At 41.7% G+C, this 24,506-nt stretch overlaps 1 protein-coding gene across 4 annotated transcripts in view; it reads right to left on the bottom strand.

The window, feature by feature from the left end:
- Nucleotides 1-24,506, bottom strand: part of LOC144781151 (uncharacterized) — a 261,931-nt gene that overhangs the window by 6,574 nt on the left and 230,851 nt on the right. For 2 of the 4 annotated variants that reach the window (XM_078659819.1, XM_078659818.1), the window contains 8 exons: nucleotides 21,386-21,460; nucleotides 15,495-15,542; nucleotides 14,497-14,544; nucleotides 13,810-13,902; nucleotides 12,031-12,078; nucleotides 11,351-11,413; nucleotides 8,112-8,186; nucleotides 5,041-5,106 (listed from right to left, as the gene is read on the bottom strand). In XM_078659819.1, the coding sequence (XP_078515945.1) occupies nucleotides 5,065-5,106; nucleotides 8,112-8,186; nucleotides 11,351-11,413; nucleotides 12,031-12,078; nucleotides 13,810-13,902; nucleotides 14,497-14,544; nucleotides 15,495-15,542; nucleotides 21,386-21,460 (492 nt within the window). In that variant the 3' untranslated portion in view covers nucleotides 5,041-5,064. The remainder of the gene's footprint in view (nucleotides 1-5,040; nucleotides 5,107-8,111; nucleotides 8,187-11,350; nucleotides 11,414-12,030; nucleotides 12,079-13,809; nucleotides 13,903-14,496; nucleotides 14,545-15,494; nucleotides 15,543-21,385; nucleotides 21,461-24,506) is intronic. The other 2 variants (XM_078659821.1, XM_078659820.1) reach the window with 1 other exon arrangement.

The following is a 24,506-nucleotide window of genomic DNA, read 5'->3' on the forward strand; positions in this document are numbered from 1 at the left end:
AGCGGTCTAGTTGTTTGGTACCCAGCCATCCCAGCATTTGGAGGGAAAGCTTGGCACCCAGGGTGCTCTACTCCTCCCCCTGAGCCAGTTTGAACCAGTTCCCCAGAGGATTCCAGAAGCTTCTGGCACTGTCTGGTAGGAGGAGGTGAGGGGCATATAAATACGGGGGCTGTGCCACCATGTGCTGAGTCAGAGCAGGGACAGGAACGTGAGGGGACCTGCTGCCAGGGGAAACTGCCACTTGGGCATGTGTGCTGGACCCTGCACCTAACTGGAACCCTTCTGCTGTCCCCAGGGCTGGTGGAAGCCCCACTGCAGGAGTACAGGCTGCTGGATAGGATGAGTGCTATGCTACAGTGGAGGATGGTGGAAACCTACCGCCCTGTCTTAATGAGTACCCACTAACTGCTGACCTGGCCCGGTAGTGCCTAATGCTCTGCCCCCTGGCCCCTGAAGGAGGAGCGCCATCCTAGGCCCCTGAGGCCACTGGGACCGTGCGCCACGCAAGCGCTGCACCCTAGCCCCTGAAGCGCAGGAGAGCACTATATTGGTGCCAGACTGGACCCCTCAGGAGGTGAGGAGCGTTACCCTGGGGCCCCTGAGGCTTGCTGTTGGGACTGTCTGCCCGTCTGCAGTGCTGGGCTGCGAAAGCGCTATACTGGACTGGACCCCCCTCCCAGGAGGTGAGAGGCGATATTTAACTGACCTTGGAGCGCTATATTTTGCCCAAGGCCTCTTCGGCTAGATTGCGGGAAGAGAGGAGTGTCTGGCCTCTGCAGTGCGGGGAATCTGCGAGTGCTGCTAGAGAGCATAAAGTAAAGCGCTGTGTCCCTAAGCGCTATAGTGCTAGAAGCGGCTGATTTAAATGAACGCGGGTTCCCATCCCGCCTGAGGATGCTCTGCTGTCTGGGAAACTGCGGGAGCCTACCCCGCGTCATAGCCGCCTCTGAACCCTTTGAAGGCGCCGCAGGAGCCTACCCCACGTTTTGGCGCACTTTTGGCCAATGGATGCTGCCGGGTGCCTACCCCGCACGTGGTGCTTTTAACTGACCCCGCGGGTGCCCACCCCACATAATTGCTGCCGTGGTACTCACCGCCGCGGGCCCCAGGGCCGTCTGAAGAAGCGTGCGCTAGTTGGGAATCACCGCCGCGGCCCGGGAGGAGTTTGCGCCGCAGACGTGACGCGGAAGTCCGGCAGCCGGCCGGGACAGGGGTGGAGCTTCGCCGAGGCCCGGACGGAACAGGAGAGCCGCGCAGCGATTGGTCGCTGGCTGCCGCGTGGCAGGAAGTCCTGCCCTGGGAGGGCGGAAGCAGGAAGCAGCCGACCTAAGCCCCGGGTCCCGGGAGGGAGCCCGGGTGAAGATGGGAGGAGTGGTGGTGTCGGCAGGGCTCTCGTGAGGCAAGGAGAGCCCCACGGGTGTAGCAGCGGAAGCCGCCGGAGAGGGCTGCACGACGTCTGCAGGGCTCCAGGTGGTGAGTGAGCCCTGCAGCTTTTACAGAGTCCTGCGGTGCCCGCAAGAGGAGAGAGGGAGAGTCGAGGAACGGTGTCGGTGCCTGCCCCCTCCCCCGCATCACGTGAACGTCCGCAGGTGAGAGCGGGAGAGCTCGGTGAGTGGGGCTCAACTGTGTGGTGGTTGGGGGTGTGTGTCGGGGCACAGTCGGTGCCCGCCCCCTGCGCCTACATACTTCCACGAGGGGAGAGAGTTGTTTTGGGCATACCTGAAGTGAGCACAGGAAGGGGGCCCATTGGGACGCATTGCTGGGGGCCCTTGCTATCTGTCCCTTTGCTCAACTGGCCACCGGATAGTGGAACTGCCCTGAGTGGGGCCTCAGTAACTTGAGAGCCCCAGAAGAGGGACTCCCCTGCTTTTCATGTGGGTCGGAGTTCTTCTACCCAGCTGCGCCCCGCAGGACAGTGGGCAGCTGCAACGACCGAGGGCATGTTTATGTGGCTATACCTTCATGCCTGGGTGTTTACGCTAATGCTTCCCATGCTGATGATTTGTTGTTCCTTTCTGGCAGGGGATGCTAATGCTAGTCAAACTGTGCTTTTACACCTAATGTTTTATTTTATGCTGAATGCCTACTGCTAAGGTTATGCCAAGAGTTAATGCCTACGTTTTCCTTGCAATATTGACCCTGATGGACTTACCTTTTTCTTCTTTTTCCTTTACCCTGTAAGTATTCCCCGTGTATATATTGCCCTGGCGCCAGTTGGCGCAGTATTGTGATTACTGTGATTTCTATTGCCAATTTGAGACAATACAAAAGTTCTTCTTTTTCACCCAAAACTGCTGTTGTGTCTCTTTTTGGAGTGTGCCTTGTGTGTCGTCTGTGTGTACTGTGGGGATGCTTCACACATGTCCTCAGGAGTTTGGCCTGCCCGCTCTGCACCATGCTACCCCCCGTAGAATTGGCTACCCCATCTCTAACAGCTCTGCACTGAAGTGTGATCACGGTAGACAAAGGCTTGGCCTCCCCTAAAGGCCTCACCTTCAACCTGCAGCTCCACCCATGCAAAAAGGGCAGTCCCTCAGGAAGTTTTATCAGCTGCCATTTGCTAACAAAAATGTTCAATGAATTTGTAAAGGTGGGCCCCTTCACCATTCACATCAGTGTTTTCATCTCCTGTCCGCCAGCCACTGAAATACAGGTAATACACTTCCACTGCCTGGGAATCTGTCCTGGTCTTCCATCTGGTGCCAGTGCAAACCAGAGGCATTCAAATGCTTCCTCTCTGCTGTATAATTAATGCTGCCAGTCAAACCTGAGGATGAACACCAGAATTTTTTTTTATTGCGTACATTATTTCCCATTTATTTTCTCACACTACCAGGGTCTTAAAGTTACTGCTTTCTCTGAGGGCAGCCTAAAGCTCTTGATATATGACATATGCGTCCAACCATTATTTTTCACTTTCGACCCTTGAGCTGATCAACTGACCTGGCTGGATCAGTGGTCTAGCAGTAGCCTAGTAGCAGAGAGATGGTTTACCTGATTCTAGTATCTATCATAAATTGCTAATATAGCTCAATTGTCACAAGTAAATAATGATGTTTCTTTCTACATTTTTGTATCCTCAAACTGCATACTGTCACAACCTACTCTAACACATGCTTGTTTGCCTATTCTCTATTATTATATTTCTGAAAATTCTCCACAACTCATTTACAAGATCACAATCTCTCCTCCTTCCTCTGAAAGCCATACCTATGTAACCTAACAATACCTAAGCTCCTCTAAATCATGTATTAGTCCCACCGGCCAGGTCTAACAGCTCATAGACTCCACCATTGATCACATCCAACCCCTATTGGTTTAGTCCACAATAAGGAATCTAGAATGACAGCATGGAATGGTTTGCATTAAGCGCACAAGGCTAATCCCAATAACTAACAGTAACCAACCCCAACCCTCTCCCCTCTCCGCTCCTACTCTTTCCAGCTTCTGTCCTCTGCCTTCACCTGCCCCTGCCCCTTGTCCCCACCATGTTTCTCAGTGAACCTCTTCCCTCGACACTTGAGACCGAACTATTTTGTCTGATGCCCGATAGAGCTACTTGGTTTAGCTATAGGGGAGATGAGCCATGGATTCCCTCCATGGTCGTCACCTACCCAGTCGGTCTTCAGACAGACTTCCTTTCGTGTCTACGGTTGTCTCTTCCCTTATCCTCACTTTCTTACCTCCCCTACCCCCACTACTTTTCTCTCTCCTTTCTCTCCTCCCCCAATGTATTGCTGATTGTCTGATGTAATTTGTAATTGTCGATCTTTTTCTGTTATATTGTTGAACCACATTGCTGCACTTCCCTTCGTCTCTCCTGTCGTCTCCTCCCGCATCCTCCCTCTAGCTATGTCTCTCCTTCTCTCCTCTCTCAATGTATTGAGACTGAACTATTTTGTCTGATGCCCGATGGAGCTACCTGGTTTAGCTATAGGGGAGATGGGCCATGGATTCCCTCCTTGGTCGTCACCTACCCAGTCGGTCTTTAGACAGACTTCCCTTATCACTTTCTCACCTCCCCTACCCCCCACTACTTTTCTCTCCTCTCCTCATGTATTGCTGATTGTATGATGTAATGTGTAATTGTTGATCTTTTTCTGTTATATTGTTGAACCACATTGTTCCACTTCCCTTCGTCTCTCCTGTCGTCTCCTCCCGCATCCTCCCTCTAGTTATGTCTCTCCCTCTCTCCCCTCTCAATGTATTGAGACTGAACTATTTTGTCTGATGCCCGATGGAGCTACCTGGTTTAGCTATAGGGGAGACGGGCTGTGGATTCCCTCCTAGGTCGTCACCTACCCAGTCGGTCTTTAGACAGACTTCCCTTATCACTTTCTCACCTCCCCTACCCCCCCCCCACCCCACTACTTTTCTCTTTCCTTTCTCTCCTCTCCCAGTGGATTGCTGATTGTTTGATGTAATGTAATGTGTAATTGTTAATCTTTTTCCGTTATATTGTTGAACCACGTTGTTCCACTTCCTTTCGTCTCTCCTCCCGCATCCTCCCTCTATTTTATGTCTCTCCTTCTCTTCTCTCTCAATGTATTGAGACTGAACTATTTTGTCTGACGCCCGATGGATCTACCATCTACCCAGTCGGTCTTTAGACAGACTTCTTTTGTTCTCTCCTTATTGTCTCTTCCCTTATACTTCCTTTCTAACCTCCCCTGCCCCCTCCACTACTTCTCTCTCCCCTCCTAATTGTATTGCTTATTTTTTGATGTATTGTGTAATTTGTTGAACTTGTTCTGTTACATTGTTGATTCTCATGTAAAGCGCTCTGATACCTTCGGGTCTAGCCAGCGCTATATTAAACTCTTTTAAATAAAAAAATTAAAATAAATAAATAACACTGGATTACGTAACCACTAACCTTGGGTTCCGGAGCAGCATGCTGCCCGGAATAAAGAGATTCAATACCTAATCAAGGGTAGTAAGCGCTAAATAAATGCAATTACAATGACAACACCTACACCGTTAAAGCCTAAATACCCTTACATTTCTTTTCAATGTAAGTCAACGGCTGAATATACTGACCTAATAAAGCAACGTTTTCTCGGTTCACTGGTCCTGCTCCTCGGCAACAACTTCTGTAGAAGTTGTCTGGAAGAAAGAAAAATACTTCCAACATTTACATCACAGCAAAATACATTGTGCTGCTCATTTTCACAATTCAAGAGAATTTCTTCTGCTGTTATTCTTGAATTCTAAAGCCTCCAATCTCGCCCGTCACTTTGGGTAAAAGCAGTATTGAACTGGATTACCGTGTATGTGCTACATTTTGAATGATATTAGATAAAGATGCCAACAAGGGATTTTGCTTCATGAAAAACTGTACATTTATAGATATTCGGGATACTCCACTGTAGCATCATAAATTATTTTCTACTTTACTGCTGCCAACCATTATGATTTGAGGAAGTCTAATGCCTATGTATGGGCCAGGCTTTCGTTATAATAGAATTGTACATTGTTAACTAGTACTATGTGCTACATATGAATATTAGATAGATATCGGTCATCAATGTGCTTGAAGAAGCATTTGTACACTTAAAACTTATACAAAAGGTTATAAATATAAGAAATACACTCGGCTTTGTTGAGATTGTTTTCTTTGTGGGAATTCGAAATATATCTACGATAAATCATTTATGATGCCACAGTAGAGTATCTTATTGGCACCTTTATCTTATAATCCTCAGTACCCAAGCCCACAAGGGTATATTGGGTTGCCCTAATTTGTGATAACGTTTTGGATGTGGCATTACTGCAATAGAAATAAAGCTCCAACACATTTGCGGAGTCTTTTTTTTAATAAAATATTTTGTTTACATTTATTGGAGAAATAAACAGCATGGCCATTAAACAGAATTGGAACAACCACATCCAAACGTTATGTGCATTGATACATTCAGTAATATAACTCGCTATGGCATAAATCACCCAATCAGGGCTATAAACAACAGAATTGGAACAACGACATCCAAACGTTACGTGCATCAATGCATTCAGTAATATAACTCGCTGTGGCATAAACCACCCAATCAGGGCTATTGATGTGAATGACATATCTACTTGAGGATTATATTTTTAAAGAGCAGACTCCTAAACCATTAGTATTCGCAGTACATGAGGATTCTATAAAACAACTCCATCCATGCACTTTAGGTGTCTATTTGGGCAGCCCTTCCTTTGGTAAGGAGGCGCGTCAATCAATGAACAGCTGTCCATACCTAATGAACATTCTTCTATTTGTGGAGCAGCAGTGGATACCCAATGCTTTGCAGGCCTCATCTGGCTAGGAGAATTCCCAGGTAAATAAGCATCTTTGTGCCTCTAGCAAGATCTATCTGTTAACTTGAAGCAGTAGGACTGCTCTAGGGTGTAATACAATTCAAGAGCCCAACACTTTAGACAAGGTGTCAGTGAACTCTCACAATATTTGTGGACAAACAGACAGCCGTACACAATTGGGAGGACTCCCTCTGCACTGCAGCATCATGGGCGCATGCACCATATACTATTAGGTATGTAATACACCCTATGCCGGTAACTGAAGTGGATCAGGTGAAGCCTTGCTGAAATCACCACCACCACCCTCCCGGATGATATTTTTGCCTCTTGTCAACTATTCACCCAATATGGAGTCTATATCCTGGTTCCATTTTTTTCAGAGGGGCTATATACAAACAACACTTCTTTAGTCTCATTGTGTTTGAGCGTCAGTTTAGCCTCAAGGGGGCTAAAAGCTGGAACCACATATATGATTGGGAGGCGAGTCCCCAGGGCATGCCATCATTGAAAATATGTATAGAACTGTGTTCTGTGAATGTCATATTCAGAGGGCAGGTATGAAAATGAATACATGTGGTCCATCTCCCATAAGTCCCTGACACTGGATTTGTCTATTAAATCCCAAGATCGAAAATTCAGCAATGCTGACTCCTGGAGCCAATTACCCATATGCAGTGGTGTCTCTTGAGTCACTTTACTTGCCCACCTAAAGCTCTAAATCACCTTCCAAATACAGGAGAATACCAACCGCATGACCTTTTTGGTTAGATGATCCTCAAATAAATCATGTTCCAGCTGAGGAGTACTGCAACTTTTAAACAGTATAACAATAGGTGCACTCCTCTAATTGCTGGATGTGTTACTCTCTATTTAAACTAAACTCTTGGTAAGAACATAATTGATAGGTGTTGGAATGCCAGGTCCAAGTGATAGAGAGTTGTTCCCTGCTTAATTAACACCTGTTGGAGTCAGACTGCCTCTTTCTGAAGTATATTGGGAAAAAGAGCCGAGGCCAGATGAAAAAGTAAAGCTGAAAGATCTGAAACCTAGCACTTGGAAGCAATATTTAGCCACTGGAACAGACTGGAAGGTTAAAGACTGGAAGGAACAGACTGGAAAAGACCCTGCTCTGAGTAATAAAAGAGTTTGCTGACATGGACCAAGTGGTAGAACTCCTGGAGAAGCACTGAAGTAATATCAGAGCCGGTAGGAATCAGAGACCATCAAAGAGCATGGAGAAGACTGGTCATGGAGCACAGGCAATACAGACGGCAAGCACTGTGAGAGGCAGCCCAGGGCAGAGCCCTGCCACACTCTGAAGCCAAAGGGGGATGTTCCGCAGGTAGTACAGTGCTCTTGTTCGACAGCTAGGAGAAAAGACCTGCTGACATCAGAAGCCATGACATAACCAGGAGTTGGAATAACACTAGAAAGGAAAGTCATTATGAGCGGACTGCTGGCATCTGGAACTGTGGTGGTACCAGGAGCAGAAAGACAACCTTGAGGGACAGTGTAGCCCTGTACACTGCTTCTGAGAACTGACTGCAGCCACTCCGCCAACAGGAGGGACAAGCGGATCTACAGAGAGGAGAAAGTTGGGGTAGACAACTGTGGCAGGCTTTAAAGAGTCCCACTAGTCAGACAACCTCGAGAGATAGAAAATGGACAAGAAACACAGCTCTAGATTTTAACACTATCTCCCCTTCTTGTGCTCAAATAGCTGATCACAAACTTAGGCAACTTGAATGGAGATAGCTAAATTCCTGGGAATGGATTTGGCAAGCACAATCGAAGGGTCTCTTACTGATACATGCCTTGAATGTAGGTAGCAGATTCATCAGAAATAGACGAAAAGCGGCCAAGTTACGTCTGGGATGCCATAAAATACGCTGTAAGGATAAAATAAAGAGAAAGTTAACATCAAATCCAAACACTGGTATTACATTTCTTTGCCTTAGTAACCGGAAACGGTGAGAAAATAAAAAGTAAGAGAGTAACTGGGAGTCAGGTCCCAGTCTGTGATAGATGACAGATAATGGGTGCCTCTTGTTCTGTCTTTGTGAGATAAAGCATAAGTGCCTAAGAGCTGGACAAGACACCCTAAAGCTTTCACAAAAGTACTGTAGGCTTACAGCAGAAGAAAGTAAACTTATCATGTGATATCACCTTGGTTGTCCAGTCTTGCTTCTGGGCAGTTACATCTTCAATAGTTAGCTCAATGAAACCCTGGTTGTTTTTTGTTCATTTTATTTTATTCACTGAGAAATAGCATCAATTTTAACACTTCTAACCCCATCACTTTGAAATTCAAAGTTGTTTTATGAAATTAAGTGGTTTTAGTGTTAAAAGCAACACGTTTTTTCTGATGCAGATAAGCTAAAATTATTACTCTATAACTCAAACTCATAACTCCATAGCACAAACCCTGTCCATTATACACTTAACCTCTACCACCATAGAATTAACCTCTATACCCCCAACCTGTAACAATGAACTCAAATACTAAAACATATTTCCTTAAGCAATTAATATTCCCTTAACTCTTTACCTCAGACCTTTAATCGTGTATTTCTAACCTCCTCTAAAGCCTTATCCTTTTTAACCCTCTATCCCCAACACTATATTTGTAACCCTTACACCACAAATCCCTAGATCTGTAGCCCATACTGTACTTCAAACTCATTACCATGTGCCCCAGACCCTAAATCCTAGACCCCAAGCCATTAACAGTATACCACTAACTACATCTTAACCTTAAATCCTATACACAATCCTCTACCCTTACACTTGTGACCTCTATATACCAAATCTCAACCCTAACAAACACCGCATCCTAAACTCTTAACCCTATAAGCCACCCCTTGGACTCCTAACATGTATATCCCAAACTACTAACCCTTTACCTTAAACCCCTAATACTCTCCACCCATCTACCCCAAACCTTAACTGCTAAACCTTTAGACATTAACTCTCAATCCCTATTCATCAATTCCTTAACATTATACCCCAAACCTTAAAACCCTAGCTCCATACCCGTAACACCCACACCATACACTCTTTATCCCTTTCACACCGTCATTGCTTTAGTAACTTTTGGGAACAAACATTTTGGGAAGTGTTCCTTTTTTAAAGTATTTATTTTTTAAGTAACAATTGAGAACTATTATTTTTAGAAGTGTTGTTGAAGTTTTGAGGCAATAAATACTAAGGAAAACAAAATATGTAATTTTGAAAAGCCGCAAACAAGAAATGAAGAAAATATAGTCCTGGGCATCTGTCCCTCCAAGTTTGATTTGTGGACTCAAAGTGTAGGAGCTAATAAGAAAGGGTAAAGGCTGATCAAATCAAAGCAATATGAGAGAATAATGGATAACGAGAAGTACACATTCTTACTATTTTTTACTAAGTAGCAAAGTCCATGAACAATTTTTTTGTTTCATATTTATTTATTGAGAAAAAGAAATTAACAATACATAGAAACAAGATTATGTATACAATATTCTAAAATAACTTGTGTTCATACAAAGTAACAATAAATCATGTATAATAAACAATAAGTAATAGACAAGTTATATAAAATTATAGAGTAAAGGAAGGAAATCATTTTTTAGTATATATATTACAAAATAAGTAATATAAGTTCTGTAGAGTAGAAAAAGAAAAGGTAATAGAGAGAACCTAAATGAATATACAAAAATTAGAAAAATAAAGTATAAATATGTGTAAATGAATGTACATAAATTAAAGAAGTATTAGAATATAAGGTTATATCGTATGATAAGAGTGGAAAGAAAATAATTCAAGGATTGTTAAGAAAGGGAGCCTAAACTTGCTGAAAAATTTCCTCTTGATCCTGTAGTCTATAAATAATACGTTCATGAGAAGCAGTTTGAATCATTGCTACCATCCATTGTTCCTGCGTAGGGGGGACTAGATGAGTTCCAATTTTGCACGATACAGTTTTTAGCTGTGGAGAGTGTAGTATGTAAAAGACTACGTTGCAGCCGTGTAATAGTAATAAGACTTCTAAAATCATGTAATAAAATAATAGAAGGGGTAAGAGGAGTGTGGAGAGAAGGGATCAAATCCTTTAGTGTGATCTCAACATATGCCCAAAAATTCTGCATGGAATGGCAGTCACAAAGTATATGGGGAAGATCACAATAAAATAATTGAATTATAATATGTGCCTCCAAGTCAACTCTTAAGAAGATAATTCCAGAACCCTGCAAAACCAGTTTTAAATGTGTGCAGAAAGAGGATTCTGGGAGACATGCGACATGTTTTGTCATTTAAACTAATGTGCAATTATTACATTTAAAATGAGGTGCTACTGCATTTGTAGTGCAGTAACACAACATTGTGACCTCCAACATTTAGAGTGAGGTAAAAGTCCTGCTAGTTGTAATTTTAGAGCTGTCCAATGCCAATCATGTAGGGTCTTAAAAAGGCAGATCTTCAAACGAGCCTCTCTGGTACCCTTACCTAGACCTATCATATCTGACCAGCCACCTTCTTCAATAATGATGAGTAGACGGTCTTGCCATCTCTCTTGAAGAGCTTTAAGAAGTGGTTGTGAATATAGGTGGTGAATCAAGACATCATACAGGCCTGATAATACCTCTTTATGTCGACCCCAAGTAAGAAGGTAGTCTATGATGAATTCTGAGACCGGGGACAAGAACCAAGACATCATTTGAGACAGCACTGCAGTTGTAAGTAACATGTGAGCTGATGCAGTGGGAGACCAAACTCTTCACTAAGTGAATCAAAGGATTTTAGTTCTCCATTTAGGATAAGTTGATCAATCGTGTGTATTCCTCCTGACATGCACACTTCTTAAGGCTCTATGTGCACTGACGTGTGCATCAGCAAAGCCATGAAGTACCATGTGGTGAGAAACCGAACATGGTGACCCACTCTTTGTCTGTGGTAAAAGATGTATAATGTGTCTCATGTTCTGTGCTTGTGTTATAAGTCATAAGTGACCCAGTACTGGGCAGGATACCATTAATCTGTTAACAACTGAATGTTACCGGCTGACTATACTAACCTTATTAACGGTCGGCATATTTTTTGACTGATCCTCCTGCTCGGCAACATCTTGTGGAGATGACTGAAAGAAACCAAAATGCAAGATATCATTTACAAGACTAATGTGATTTGCCTACTTTGTTTCCCACTTTGCTGTTGCAGCTCCATATAAATCTAGATTATTTGATTTTTGGGAGTTCCGAGGACTTTGATCTCCTTTACATTGGTAGTGGAGACATGGGGGGCAGCTAGAAAATATTTTTGAGAAACTGAGGAATGTAACTACTTCTCACAAAAATGTTGATTTGGCTGAACGTAAATTAGCATTACAAATAGACTCCACATAGAAATAGTCTTTTAAAATAGCTAATGTCCACAAATGTTAATGAGAATCCGGAAAACCATTAAAATACGTATATATGCAGATAAGGATGAAGTGGTGATCTAGTAGACAAAGTGGGTAGAGATTATAAATTAAGAAATCTATGAGGGAAAATTCCAAGGGACTGTAGATGGAAGAAACACACAGGTTACACAAATTGGCCTTTGTAATAGAATTATGTAACATGGTGAACAATTAGATAATGTTACCTTTCTTAGGAAATCCAAGCCATTATACCTAAGCCACAAAAAAATTGGATTTTCTTTTCATTTTTATTTAAAAAGCTGCTAAATATTATGTAGTATGTAACTACTTACTATGTCTTGGAAAGCCTCGTCAATTTCGTTTGGACTGGGAGGCAGGGACTGGTGGTAAAAGGGATAGTGAGAAAATACATTTCATGAAGGAAAATAAAATGATAGTGAATGCAAAGTTTTCTCATATGCCATGTTATCTTCTATGATGTACAGAACCGGCACTGGCACCTCTAAATAAATAATACATGAAAATAACAGGCGAAACCCACACAGGGGCCTGGGCAATATATAATACGAGAAACAAGATTCCATCTGAGTTCACTTGGAGTTAATTTCTGAATATAATAGGGACAACTAATACATGCCTACTCAGTGTAAGGTACCATAAGTGTAGTTTCAAACCAATACAACATACAGTAGTTCAACAATGTTTATATAAGAAGATCATGGCATTGTAGACACTTAATCCAAATCAAGGTCAATTAATGCCAGCAAAGAAGGGGCTGTGGTGAATAATTAAAGTGGCGGTGCAGTGTTTGTGAATGGTGCAGGTGAAACAGCTGGGAACAACAAAACCCTTACGACAGTTTAAAAAAAAAAAAGTCCAAATAGATTTGGCTTTATAATGTGATAATGAAGAAGTAGAGTTAGTAAACAAAGATTTTGTTTGAATGGGTGTTTCTTTGGAGTGCCCAGTCCAAAACCTTTCATAGCCAATGTACATTTCGACCCCAGGGTAATTAAGCTGCGTAAAAGCCTTCAACAGGGACAGTCATGCCTTCCACAGAGAGCAGGTGGTTTGTCATACTGCAACTGTTGTATATATCACTTATTCATCCCATTTTTTGTTTAAAAAAAACAAAAATAACAAAAAAATACTACTTTGATCTTGATGCTGCAGCCCATGGCCCGTGTTCTTTTGTCCTGATAAAGCTCCCACAAATGAATTACCCTGGAGTCGAATCGTACGTCAATGAACATCTCGTCTTCACCTTTTCTTATGCACTGAAGACCCATCTTTGTTGACATTAACGGATATTGATTTGAAGTGATTCTCTAAAATGCCTTGATCGTTCTTATTTAAACAGTGCCAAACTACTATACGGTGCTCTTTTGTTTTAACATTTTTCATTATGGTACTGAACACATTATTTGAGAAGGCATGCATTATTATCTCTATTACAACCTCTAAGTCAACTCTTAAGAAGATAATCCCAGATCCCTGCAAAACCGGTGTTAAATGTGTGCAGAGGATTCCTGGAGACATGCGACATGTTTTGTCATTTAAAGCATTACAAATGAGATGCTACTGCACTTGTAATGCAGTAACACAGCATTGTGACACAAGAAGGCCAATCATATTAGCCCAAGCAAAAAGGTCAGGGTAGGTCTGCACCTTTAATTGCTGGAACAACTGGTGTAAAAACTGGTTCTGCATGTTATTCCCCCTGTCTAGCTAAAACTACAGGATTGCCCTGATTGCCGCATGTGGAATCACTCTCACCAATCTCTAGTATTATCAGCAATTTTCCATGAAACTCTAAATGAAGTGAGGCTTCACAGAGTACTGAACACAAGTAAGAACCCATTCCCCACTCCTCGATATCCTAGGTTCAGACATCCCTTTGGCGAAACACCAATACAATGAGTTCACAGAAAAGGAAATATATTTGAAGAAAGTCTAACCAATGACAGATATATAATAGGAAAGACAATTGAGTAATTATAACTGTCAACATGCAGGAAAAGTAGAAAAATGACCCTAGACAGATATTCATGGAACCTGATAGGTAGACTAGACTGAAGGGCCAGGGATACGAAGAATGGATAAAAACTAACCAAACCACTGAAAAATGCCTGTAGAAAGTCAAACGTGAAGTGGAAAGGATGGAAATCTTCTTGCTCCCATGCCACAACATCTTCCCAAGGTGGCTGAAAGAAAGAAAAAAAAAACAGCTAACATTTACAATACAACAAAAACATGCTGTGTTCCTCATTGTTCATTTATTTTCACAATTGCATAAAAGGCTATTTGGTTTGATTGCCGTGTTTTTGAGACTTGTCTCTTCTTGACAGTTTAGTTATGTGTGGTAAGTGAATGAAATTTTTGAGAACGAAAGAGAGATAACACACCCACAAAAAATGGTTTGCCAGGAGTGAAATGGGTCACTGTGTGAGCATATAAAGATTAGTTACAAATAGTCTTTAGAAATAGCAGGTGCCTAAAAACGTTTATGAAAATCTGAAGGAGTGTTGAAGTCCCGAGTCAGGAGGCAAAGGAGGCAGGGATTTGGAATATACAGATCAAGGAAGAAGATTCCTTAGTGGTTGTAGGAGGAGGAAGAAAAACACGAGTAACGGAGAGTGGCCTCTCGAATGAAAATACTAACTAGATGAACAATCATTCATTTGTAATCTTTTTTTTAACAAGTCCTGGCTGCTGTACCTAAGGCATACAAAACTGTGAAGTGTTTCATGGCTGTTATCATAAATCAGTAGAAACACTGCATAATGGAAAATACTCACTATGTCCTCAGTGGGCTTTTCACTTTCATCAGCACCAGGAGGTGGGCTCTAATGATAAAAAAGAAAGTGAAAAATAATGTTTATGGTCGATTAAGTATGACAGATAATTTATAGTGGTTTAATGTGCAATCTTGTGATCCACAGGACTGCAGAGAATAATGTTGTATCCAAGCAAAAGCAATATATGCATGTGCTGTAAGGGGGATTTCTGTACATTCGCCACTGATGTGGCATTCCTGCAAAACAAACCCAAAGCATTGGAAATCAACCTGAATGGGTGCACAAAGAAAGGGAGAGCACAAGCAACACTCTGATTATGCAACAAGTACCTAAAACAAGCAGCACAGCACTGAAAGTGATCGCTTTCGCGATCGCTATTGTAAAAAATTAAAAAAACACGCCCGGGAGTGGTGCGCGCGCGCCACTGCAAAGCATATGTTTTCAATTATCGCGCCTGTGTCTGGACACGATAATTGAAAACATATGGGCTTTGGTGCGTGTAACAGACACCAATAGGCCATGGGCGGAGCTACGCGACCGCCTATGGCCTATTGCGTGTTCTGTTAAAAAACAACACGCACGCACGCAAAGCCCAATCAAAATGGACCATAGGAAATGAACACGCACGAGCGTGTGGAATTTCCAGGTCCATTTTGAAAACCCCTACAAAACGGCTCGCCTGCCCGAGCACTGCTCCCATCATGAGGGGCGAGCCCTAAAAACTGGAAATAAGACTAAAGGTAGAAAGAGGACCAGTAGAACCCTGCTGGATGGCGAGGACGTCACCTCGTCCAAAGAGCCCTAACAGAAAATATAAAGTTGAACTCTAGTCCCACAGAAAACCAGAGCCAGAAAGTCTACATCATTATTGCTCATACGTGCCTTGCATACAGATGGGAATGGAAATATGTAACAATACTTATGACACACTGGCGAATGGGAAGTGATTTTTTTTTTATACGAAAGAAGTGAAAATAGTATAAAGATAAACTACTTACTGTGTTCTGGATAGCTTTTTCACTATCACTGGGGCTGGGAGGCAGAGTCTAATAAAAAAAAAGTGAAAGTCAGAAAGAGCTCTGCATGAAGGGAAACAAGATTATACTGACTGTACGGTTTCCTCAGGTACAATTTTAGTCTTAATGACCCAGATAACTCTAGTGGTACTCTCCTTTAGAAAACGTCAGACCTATAAAAAAACCAGGGTTACATGTGATATAAGCACAGGGCCACTGAAATTATGCAACTTCGAAGGACTTAATCATGCGGCTGGGTTGACTGAAGTATGCATACAAAATTGTGCATTATATGGCCTATTGTGGCACAATTTGTGGAAATATTACTTCACTATGTTGGCATTTTTACACGTTAGCACTGCATGGGCAACAGTATCACTTCAGTAGTATCAGTTTAACACCTAAATACAGCAATTGAAATGTGAGCTGCCTATTCAATGCACAGGGCCTGCTACTGCGCGGCAACACGTTTCAGCATTTTTATAATGTTTGTACCATTTCATGAATAAACAAGTGTTTTCTCAAAATCTGTAAATTATTCGGAGAATAATCGATTTTGTGGCAAGTATGGCAAACCCAATATTATGAAACACGCGGCAGCCGCAGAATCGCATAATTCCGGTGGCACTGTGTAAGGGGAATCTCACAGTTTTGCAGTTTAAATGGATGTGGAACTACCCCTTCAGAAATTCATTTATGCTGACTTTGTGATGAAATATAACAATATTGCAACATAGGAAAGGCAATGTTGTTAGCACCATCAAAAATATGATGCAATGTTTGCAAATTTAATTCAATGAATAAAACGAATGCAAATACTAATTATAACTGGGGTTGGCATTCAGCATCAGTAACAAAGTAAAACACAATAACACCTCATTCCCGATAAGGAGCACTCAGAGCTAATATAGATTCATAAATCATTTTTGCAAAATACCCTACAAATGAATTTTAAGAACATTTACATCATAAGAAAACCAATATCAAAGGGATGGAGGACACATATAAATAAGGAACACGGTCTGTTCCATCTTTGTCTGATAAAGGTCTCAGTGACTCTGTGCTAGGCCCTTACGATTTTCACAAATGCATGTCATCAGCTGAATATACTGAACTTGTCTAGTGAAGTTTCTGTGATTCTCTGGCCCTACTCATGGGCAGCACTAACTTCCCTTTCAGAGCTCCACAGAAATGCACCTTGTGGTATTAATGGGTTTCTACTCTCTTTGACCTTTCTAACATTGTTAATGGAGGGAAGATCCATGAAAACCAGTGCTGAACATGCTGTATTACACATTACAAATGAGGATATAGTGCATGTGTGGTGCAGTAGTACAACATCCCAATTCAAATCTCATTCTGGTAGCACCAGCAGTTGCTAAATTTATATTTATATTTGCTACTAAAACTTGTTTTAAAATGTTTACACTTGTTATATCATATTTTAAGATAAAATCTTGTTAATGCTGTGGTAGCTGAACCCCAATAATCTACTGCACCTCAATATTGGAAAAAACCCAAATTTTACCTTAGGCTGTTTAGCTTAACCATCCCCTCTCATTGATCTAGCGGTAAGAGCCTACCCTCCCCATCAGTATCCCAAACCTAGCAGAGTAACTTAAATAGTAACTGGTATCACTCAAGGTTTGAGTTGTAGATTGTAGTTACGTGTGAAAGATTGAATACAGACTCGTTAATATAACTTTACAGAGGAATGCATTTTTTTTCATAAAGACAGAATACAGAAATGCAGCATTAAATTACAGCGGAATCCTAGTAGGTTAAATAAAGTCTCTCTAAAATTAAAGTGTCTAACTCATGAAGAGTACTGAGAACAAACGAGTGAGAAAGACATCATAGAATACTCAGACAAAGTCTCGGGAGGAAAATGAGAAGTGGCTCCTTATCCTTCAAAACAAGATGTTGATATACACATTTTATGCATATTAAATACAACTGTAAACTCAGCATAACAGGATTATGGTACGGTTGCATTGACAAATCCAAATCATTTTAGTGAATTTAGAGGGTCTTAACACTAACCCATTTCTGAAGGTGAAGAGAAATCTTCCGCATGCTTGCTCAGCAACTGCAGTCCGGAGATGTACAACCCAATATGAAACATTAACAATAACCCCGAGAATCATGTTCCAGTGAAATCCTTCATAATGATATGTCAGGTACATGATGGAACGTTTTGTTCACAATACATACTTTCTAACACTACTATCCATTTATGTCATTGTCCTCTGTGCTCCGAGGAAATTGTGGGGAGAGAACAGTTGCAGCAGGCAGCTGACTGGGAGGGAGACTAAGCAGAAACTAGACGAGCAGAACTAATTCGCCCAAGTAACTTGTTATCCAAAGTTGCACATCTGAAATTTCTTTAACAATACAATAATTGCTATGTGAGGGAATGCTGTGACTGTCTGATAGCATTTTTTTATCCTGCCAGATTTCACATACAGACACACCTCTTTTTGAGGGACCAGGAAATGTGGCACAAGAGCTGAGGCTGGACAAGGACCCAGAAGTAAATCAAACCTGGCACCAGAAATAATTTTTCACTGCGGGAACAGACGGGAAGGCAGGGGGCCAGATGGAAGGAGACTAAATAAAGCCCTCTTCAAGGTGGTAAAGAGGATGCCGCCATTGCCTTTGTGTTGGAATCCTGCAGAATCGTGGAGTACTGACAGCCCCTGGAGAATGAGAGTCAGTGTGGAAGAGGATGAGCACTGGAGCAGGTACAGCACAGCAAAAGCCAGTCCAAACCAGAGCCCTCTGAACATCAGAAGCTAACATGGCACTTGCAGGGAAAGCACCAAGAGGGACAGCCTGGTGCAAAGACCTGCTGGCAGGGTACATGCGGGTAGATGGTGTCTACCCACTCTTTTCACAGGCTGGACGCCGTCTCCCCTGCCAAGATGTTGGGCCCCAAAGTAATATGCTGAACTTGTCCCGGTGTAACGTTCAGACACCGGGACACATTCTGCAGCATCTGCACATTGTCCGCTTTCATACCAAGCAGCATCGTGCAGGGAAAGGGGCTATGTTATTTTAAATTCCAGTTGAGTTCAAAACAAAGGCAGAGAGGTTAGGGAGGCATTAGGCCTCCCTTTTATTAAGTATCCCGGATGGGAGCTATCTGGAGCCTCACACCTAGCTGCAAATGCAATGGAGGGGAAACAAAGCCTCTTTTCACAGGTATGAGAGACTTGCTTTTGACTTTGTTCAGTCCTAATATATAAGACATATGCACTGTAGTTACACAAATGACAATTTAAATAACACTATCATATATTGACAGTAAATCATATGTGCATAAATCAATGTACAGAATGTGTCACTATGACAGCAAGGGTTACAAGGTGTAACTGTAAGATTCACATCTCCCTCATAGCTAACTCTGCTAAATTAGAAATATTACATTTTATGAACTCAAGGTAACAATAGGATCTTTGTTAATAGCACCTACGTACCCATCTACATTAAATCTGTGATCTGCGTCTCACATGATGTGCTTTGCAGAAGACATATTAACACTCTATGCTACTTTGATTCAAAACTGGAACTTGACAAAACGGATTTCTCCAGCAAGTGCAATAACCACCAGAGTTATCTTATCATTATTATTATTTCCTGTGATTTAGTGTGCACACAAAGATCTAAGCAGCAGGTGCCTTAACCCCAAAGATATTTTGAAATGCAGACTTTGCAACCAATTAAGCAGACCAGATTTACTGCTACATTTCTCCTTGTTGACAAGTTCTTTGTGATAGAGTTTTAAAAAATACATGAATAAGTTGAGGCCCAGATTTTGCGTTGGGGTTGCGTCTCTTTTTTTGCACAATTGCAACGCCAGATCTCATTTGTTAAATATTGTAATGCACTCAAATGTACTCATGATAGACCTGCTAAACATATGTGTGAGGTCTTAAGATCTGATGTCACTTCTTGGAATGCCACTTCCTGTGAGGTCATGGTTTGTGATGCCACGTGCGATGTCAGTCTTAATGATGTCACTTGTCATGATTTCACTAGCATACTGCGTAATTTGATTGCTCACCCCTCCACCCCCACTTCCTTTTTTAGGGCTTGTGCCCTGCCTGCTAGTGTCAGAAGCCAGTATGGGAAAGGGAGCTGGGAAACACCATCGGAGTGAGACTTGGCGGGAGAACTTCTTACATCTGAAACAGGTACTAGAGGTAGAGACAGCCACATATGGGAAAGCCCGGCTCTCAACACTGTTTCCTGCTGACTAAGGTATATGCTTCTGGGATGCCCAGAAATCAGTCAACCTAAGAAAAAAAGTGGACTGGACCGACGACTCTAGAGTTATGCTCTTCTCCACTTTGTCTGGGTAAATGAAAGATCATAAAGTATCTTCAACTTATGTAAAAAAAAGTAAAGTCCTAAAGTTTGGAAAGGGCGATATCTTGGCCCAACGGCCCATACAGTAGAGATCTGGCACCAGGCAACTAGACGCCTCGGATGGTCAAATGTAATGACCCAAGCCACACCACTATGGTTTATCCAAAAACTAGGACTGGTATGTAATCATCCTGGGTTCGACAAGTGGGATACCATTGGAATTTCCACTATAGGGCACCTAGTGAAAAAGGGCAAAATCCTAACATTTGGGGAACTTGAGGGAGAAGTATGACTTAGCTCAAGGGGAGGTTTTTCGATACTTACAGATCTGCCATGCCCTAACCACGGCACTCCCGGACATGAGCAAGTTGCCGGAGTCGTCCCCTCTAGATGATCGGCTGCTGTCCGAAACAATTTTAAATAAAGCTATATCATTAACATACTGAAAACTGTGTAATAACCTGCCAGACCCCTTCCATGCGCTCCGAGAAAAATGGCAAACTGATCTAGGACCCATCAAAGATGAGGACTGGCAGGCGGCACTGATGTCTCCAAGGGAGGCGGCTATCACCCTCATTTCTGTTTGATTCAACTCAAAATCCTACACAGAACATAGCTTACAGGGGTCACAATAGCAAAAATAGGATCGAGACAAGACTTGTTATATGCCTGTGGGCTGCCACCAAGACGCAACCTTTTTTTCACACTATTTGGGATTGTCCGATCATACGACCCAAATGGGACGGGGCTACAAAACATATACAGGATGAACTAGGGAAGGCACAAACCCTTACACTGCCACTTGGGCTCCTTAATATATGGGAGGCGACTGACCTCACAGAGGTGGAACAACAACTGACCACATTGGGGTATACCTTAGTAAAACGTGAAATAGCCAAAAAGTGGGGAGTGGCGGAAAGACCATCACATAGGATATGGGCGACTGAAATAGATAAGTGCATGATTGCTGGGAAATAGGTTTTTAAATCGAGAGGATGGCCTAAAAAGTGGGACAAAAAATGGGGCAAGTGGAATGTGTATCGGGGGGACTTGTGTATTTCCCCAACTGTAGAAATGGAACCAAGACAAACTAAGGTGCAATCTTTTCAAATAGGTGACTGAAAACTGTACATTCCCTGATATTAAGAATATGCTCTAAGAATGGCTGTAATGTATACCTATCAGTGTCTGTGACTTTCAAAGTTTGAAATTAATAAAAATATATACTAGAATATAAAAAAGTCCTGGGAACTGAGTTGGTCACCCGAAAAAGAGGTAGAAAAAGAAAAGAAAGGGAGCACAAAATAAATTGGACCTTGAAAAAGCTTTAATGAAAGTGTATGGGACAAACATATAAACAGGACTATTTGGGGTGGGGTGACTCTGTCCCCTACGTAGCAAAATGAGCCAAAGCAGAGAATATGGAGTGTGCCAGCAGTACTAAGGCAAAACAGGGAGAGAAAATCGACATCATTTTAATGCTGTCTCTCAATCATACATACGTTGCTTGAAGGTGGGAAGTGGCGCCAAAAAAGATTATGCCTGGCTGAGGATTGTCTGAGACACCATGAAGTGCACTGTAAGGAAAGAAAAGAAAGAACGAAAGATAAGAAAATAATCAGGAAACTATCATTATGGTGTTTTCCCCGATTAAACAAAAACTGGGACCATGCAGTTAGAAAGAAACCATAAGAACATTTATTACCTACTGGAATTATGTTAGATTATTAGATAGCTATAATTTCTATATTTTAGTTAACACTGGGCAAGAGACAAATCATAACTCAAAAGAAGTTGTATAAAGGAGAGAGAGGAACAGCCAAACACCTCACCATCTAACTACTTGCAGCCCAATGTGTAGTTTTAGCACACATTTTCCATGAAATGCAAGTACTGAAACACTTGAGTATTATAGACTCAGATTACACAGTAGCAAAATCCTAAAATGTCATTAAAAACAAATATATTTCAAGAAAGCCTAAAGGCAGGGAGGACGTGTGCAAGTGTTTTAAAATCTATACTTTTGGCAATAAATGATAATGAATATTAATACATTTTATGTTGTATCCAAAACGCAAACAATTAATGTTGAAACAAGTTTAATATGAGGTATAGAAGTGTGTTTAGTAACAAAATGTGGCCGAGCCACATTTAAATGAAAACTCCATCCTGGATAAAATGTTTGATGCTTCTGTCATTCAATCCTGTATTCAGCACCTCCCATCATGTGGCCCTGCAAATCTTTCTTCACAAGCTCAGCAGAAATCAAATCAGCTGATGAAATGATTTTCCTATTTTTAAGATTACAAGGCTGTAAAAGAATCTTTCAGTGTTCCTGGCAAGGTTTTTCTGTTGTAGTTCCGCTGGGTAGAGTGGGTACAATTTATTAAGGTGAATTTTTTTTTTTAATATTTCCTATTTTTTTTTTAAGATCATCGGATAACAGCAGCTCAGAAGATAATGGGTGCTTTCCTAAAATGGAATAGTGCTTATGCATTAAGGTATTGATATGTTCTCTTCGGATTTGCTAAAGAGTTATTACTTATGATCATACTATGATGAATCTGCAGTTTCAACTAAGTTATTGTGAAAGCATTGTGTATATAAAACCCTTGATTCTGGAGGTGACAGATTTTTTAGGGAATATTTTCCTATTCTAATTGGGATGCAGTCCAACCCTTTTCTGATTTTACTGCTCAGTAAGGATTTATAATGACTTCTGATTTTTCTTTTTGCAGCCAGACACCAGTAAAAGAATTAGTAATTATCTATATAGCAAAATGTCTTTCTGTCACCACTTATGGTGCAGTAGTGTGAGGGTATAACCGAGAATAATTTTATCAGAAGACTCCTGATGGTACCTAAAAGTGCTTCTACAACACTCTGCCACCCCGAATTTGGGCGGGAATATACAGCGTATCGTATTGTTCATACTCCCCTGTAATTATGGGAAAAGATCTGGCTATCTGAGGATTTTGTTTTTTTGAGATATATATATATATATATTTCTTTTTTTTAAAACAGTTTTTATTGCAGACTTATGATATACAGGGTACATTTGTATAGGCACTGTTCCCCTGATGTCAGAGCTCGACATCGTTCGTTTTTCTTCATAAACGGCCTTTAAGCCCACAACCCGGAGGTCGGGCGGCATCAAGCAGTAATACACCAATCCCATTAACGCCTTACCGGTTGCAGCCGTCTCGCAAGGAATTCAGTAGTCCGCGTTTAGTTTTTTCCCCCCCTGAGCCCTCCCCCGTTTCTACGTAAAGGCCCATCCCCTCTCCCACCTCCCCGCAAGTCCCTCCACCTACGCCTGAGCTCTCGGTTAATCTCTATCTGTGAGTGTAGTCAGGAGTGAATAAGTGTCTAGATGAGAGACGTACCCGATGTGTTTTTGGGAGCTTCAGCGTCTATGTTAGGAGTACTCTCTTCTTCTAGCGACGTGCTGTCTCGCAAGGCCTGCACTAGCGCTTCCCACGCAGATTTTGAGAGATATTTATCATGGATTGTCTTGCCATCTCTACTGTAGATAAGATTCCTTGGTTTTATTATTTGAAATGCAAGTTTTCTGAGATTGGTCTACTCGACTTCTTTGAAAATCCTCAGAACATGAGCACAAAAGACAAAAGCACTATTAAAATGGCTTTCTGTATTAGGGCAAATAGGAGTCACCGGCAGCAACAGGGACATCTTGGAATTCTGTGCCCAGTTGGGGTCAGCCTGTTGATCAACCATTTACAATTTTAATTAATTTTTAGTACTAACTTGCAATATAGATTTTATTTTGCAAGGTTTCGGTTAGGCACAGTGCACTTTTTGGGAGCGTTTCCACGTCAAGGAGGTTGGTCAGATCAGCTTATGTCCTTGTGACAATTTGCCTAAGCAACGCACTTTGACTTTGTATTATTTTGCACATTTTATAAAACAACAAGAGCACTATTTTTGCTCCCACTACTGAGAAAGCAACGTCCCTTTACCTATAGAGAAGGTTTTAGATATCGGTATTTATTGGCCAGTTACTATTTTGATGCTCTGCTAAACTGATGTAGGAAAGGGTGCCTTTTTGTGCAATAAATTTTAGTGGCAGAACTGTATGAGATAAAATTTCGGGTTTCTAAAATGTATGAGTGACAAAAAATTGGGGTATAATTTTTGCTCCCACACAAAGAGTGTAACTTGGAAAAACCACATAAAAGAACAAAGAAAATAACCTTGATAACATTCCTACATTTCTCTCCTGTCAGACATGTTAATCCCTCAGTTTAAACTCTAATTAGGAACCAATTATGTCCTTGACAGCTATAGAGGAGGGTCCCTTCTTGTCTCAATATACAAATAGGTTATACAGTCCTCTCCAGCTAGTTATCGCTTCATAGCCCGATGGATGTGGAAGGAAAATACTTTGCAAGTGCTATTTTATTAACTTAAAACCTGGGCATTCAAAACTAAACTGTTACCCTCCTATCAATCTCATTTCCAGCGAGGCTGCGAAATACAGGAATATTTCTTAACATTATCAATTGTGATATAGTAAGTATCCCACACAACAGAATTCACTAATTTTAAAACAGCTGTAGATTGCATCAATCACATTGGGGTATAGTTCCCGCAATTTTTATA

Source organism: Lissotriton helveticus, chromosome 9 (assembly GCF_964261635.1).
Source record: "Lissotriton helveticus chromosome 9, aLisHel1.1, whole genome shotgun sequence".
In the NCBI taxonomy this organism is placed as follows: Eukaryota; Metazoa; Chordata; class Amphibia; order Caudata; family Salamandridae; genus Lissotriton; species Lissotriton helveticus.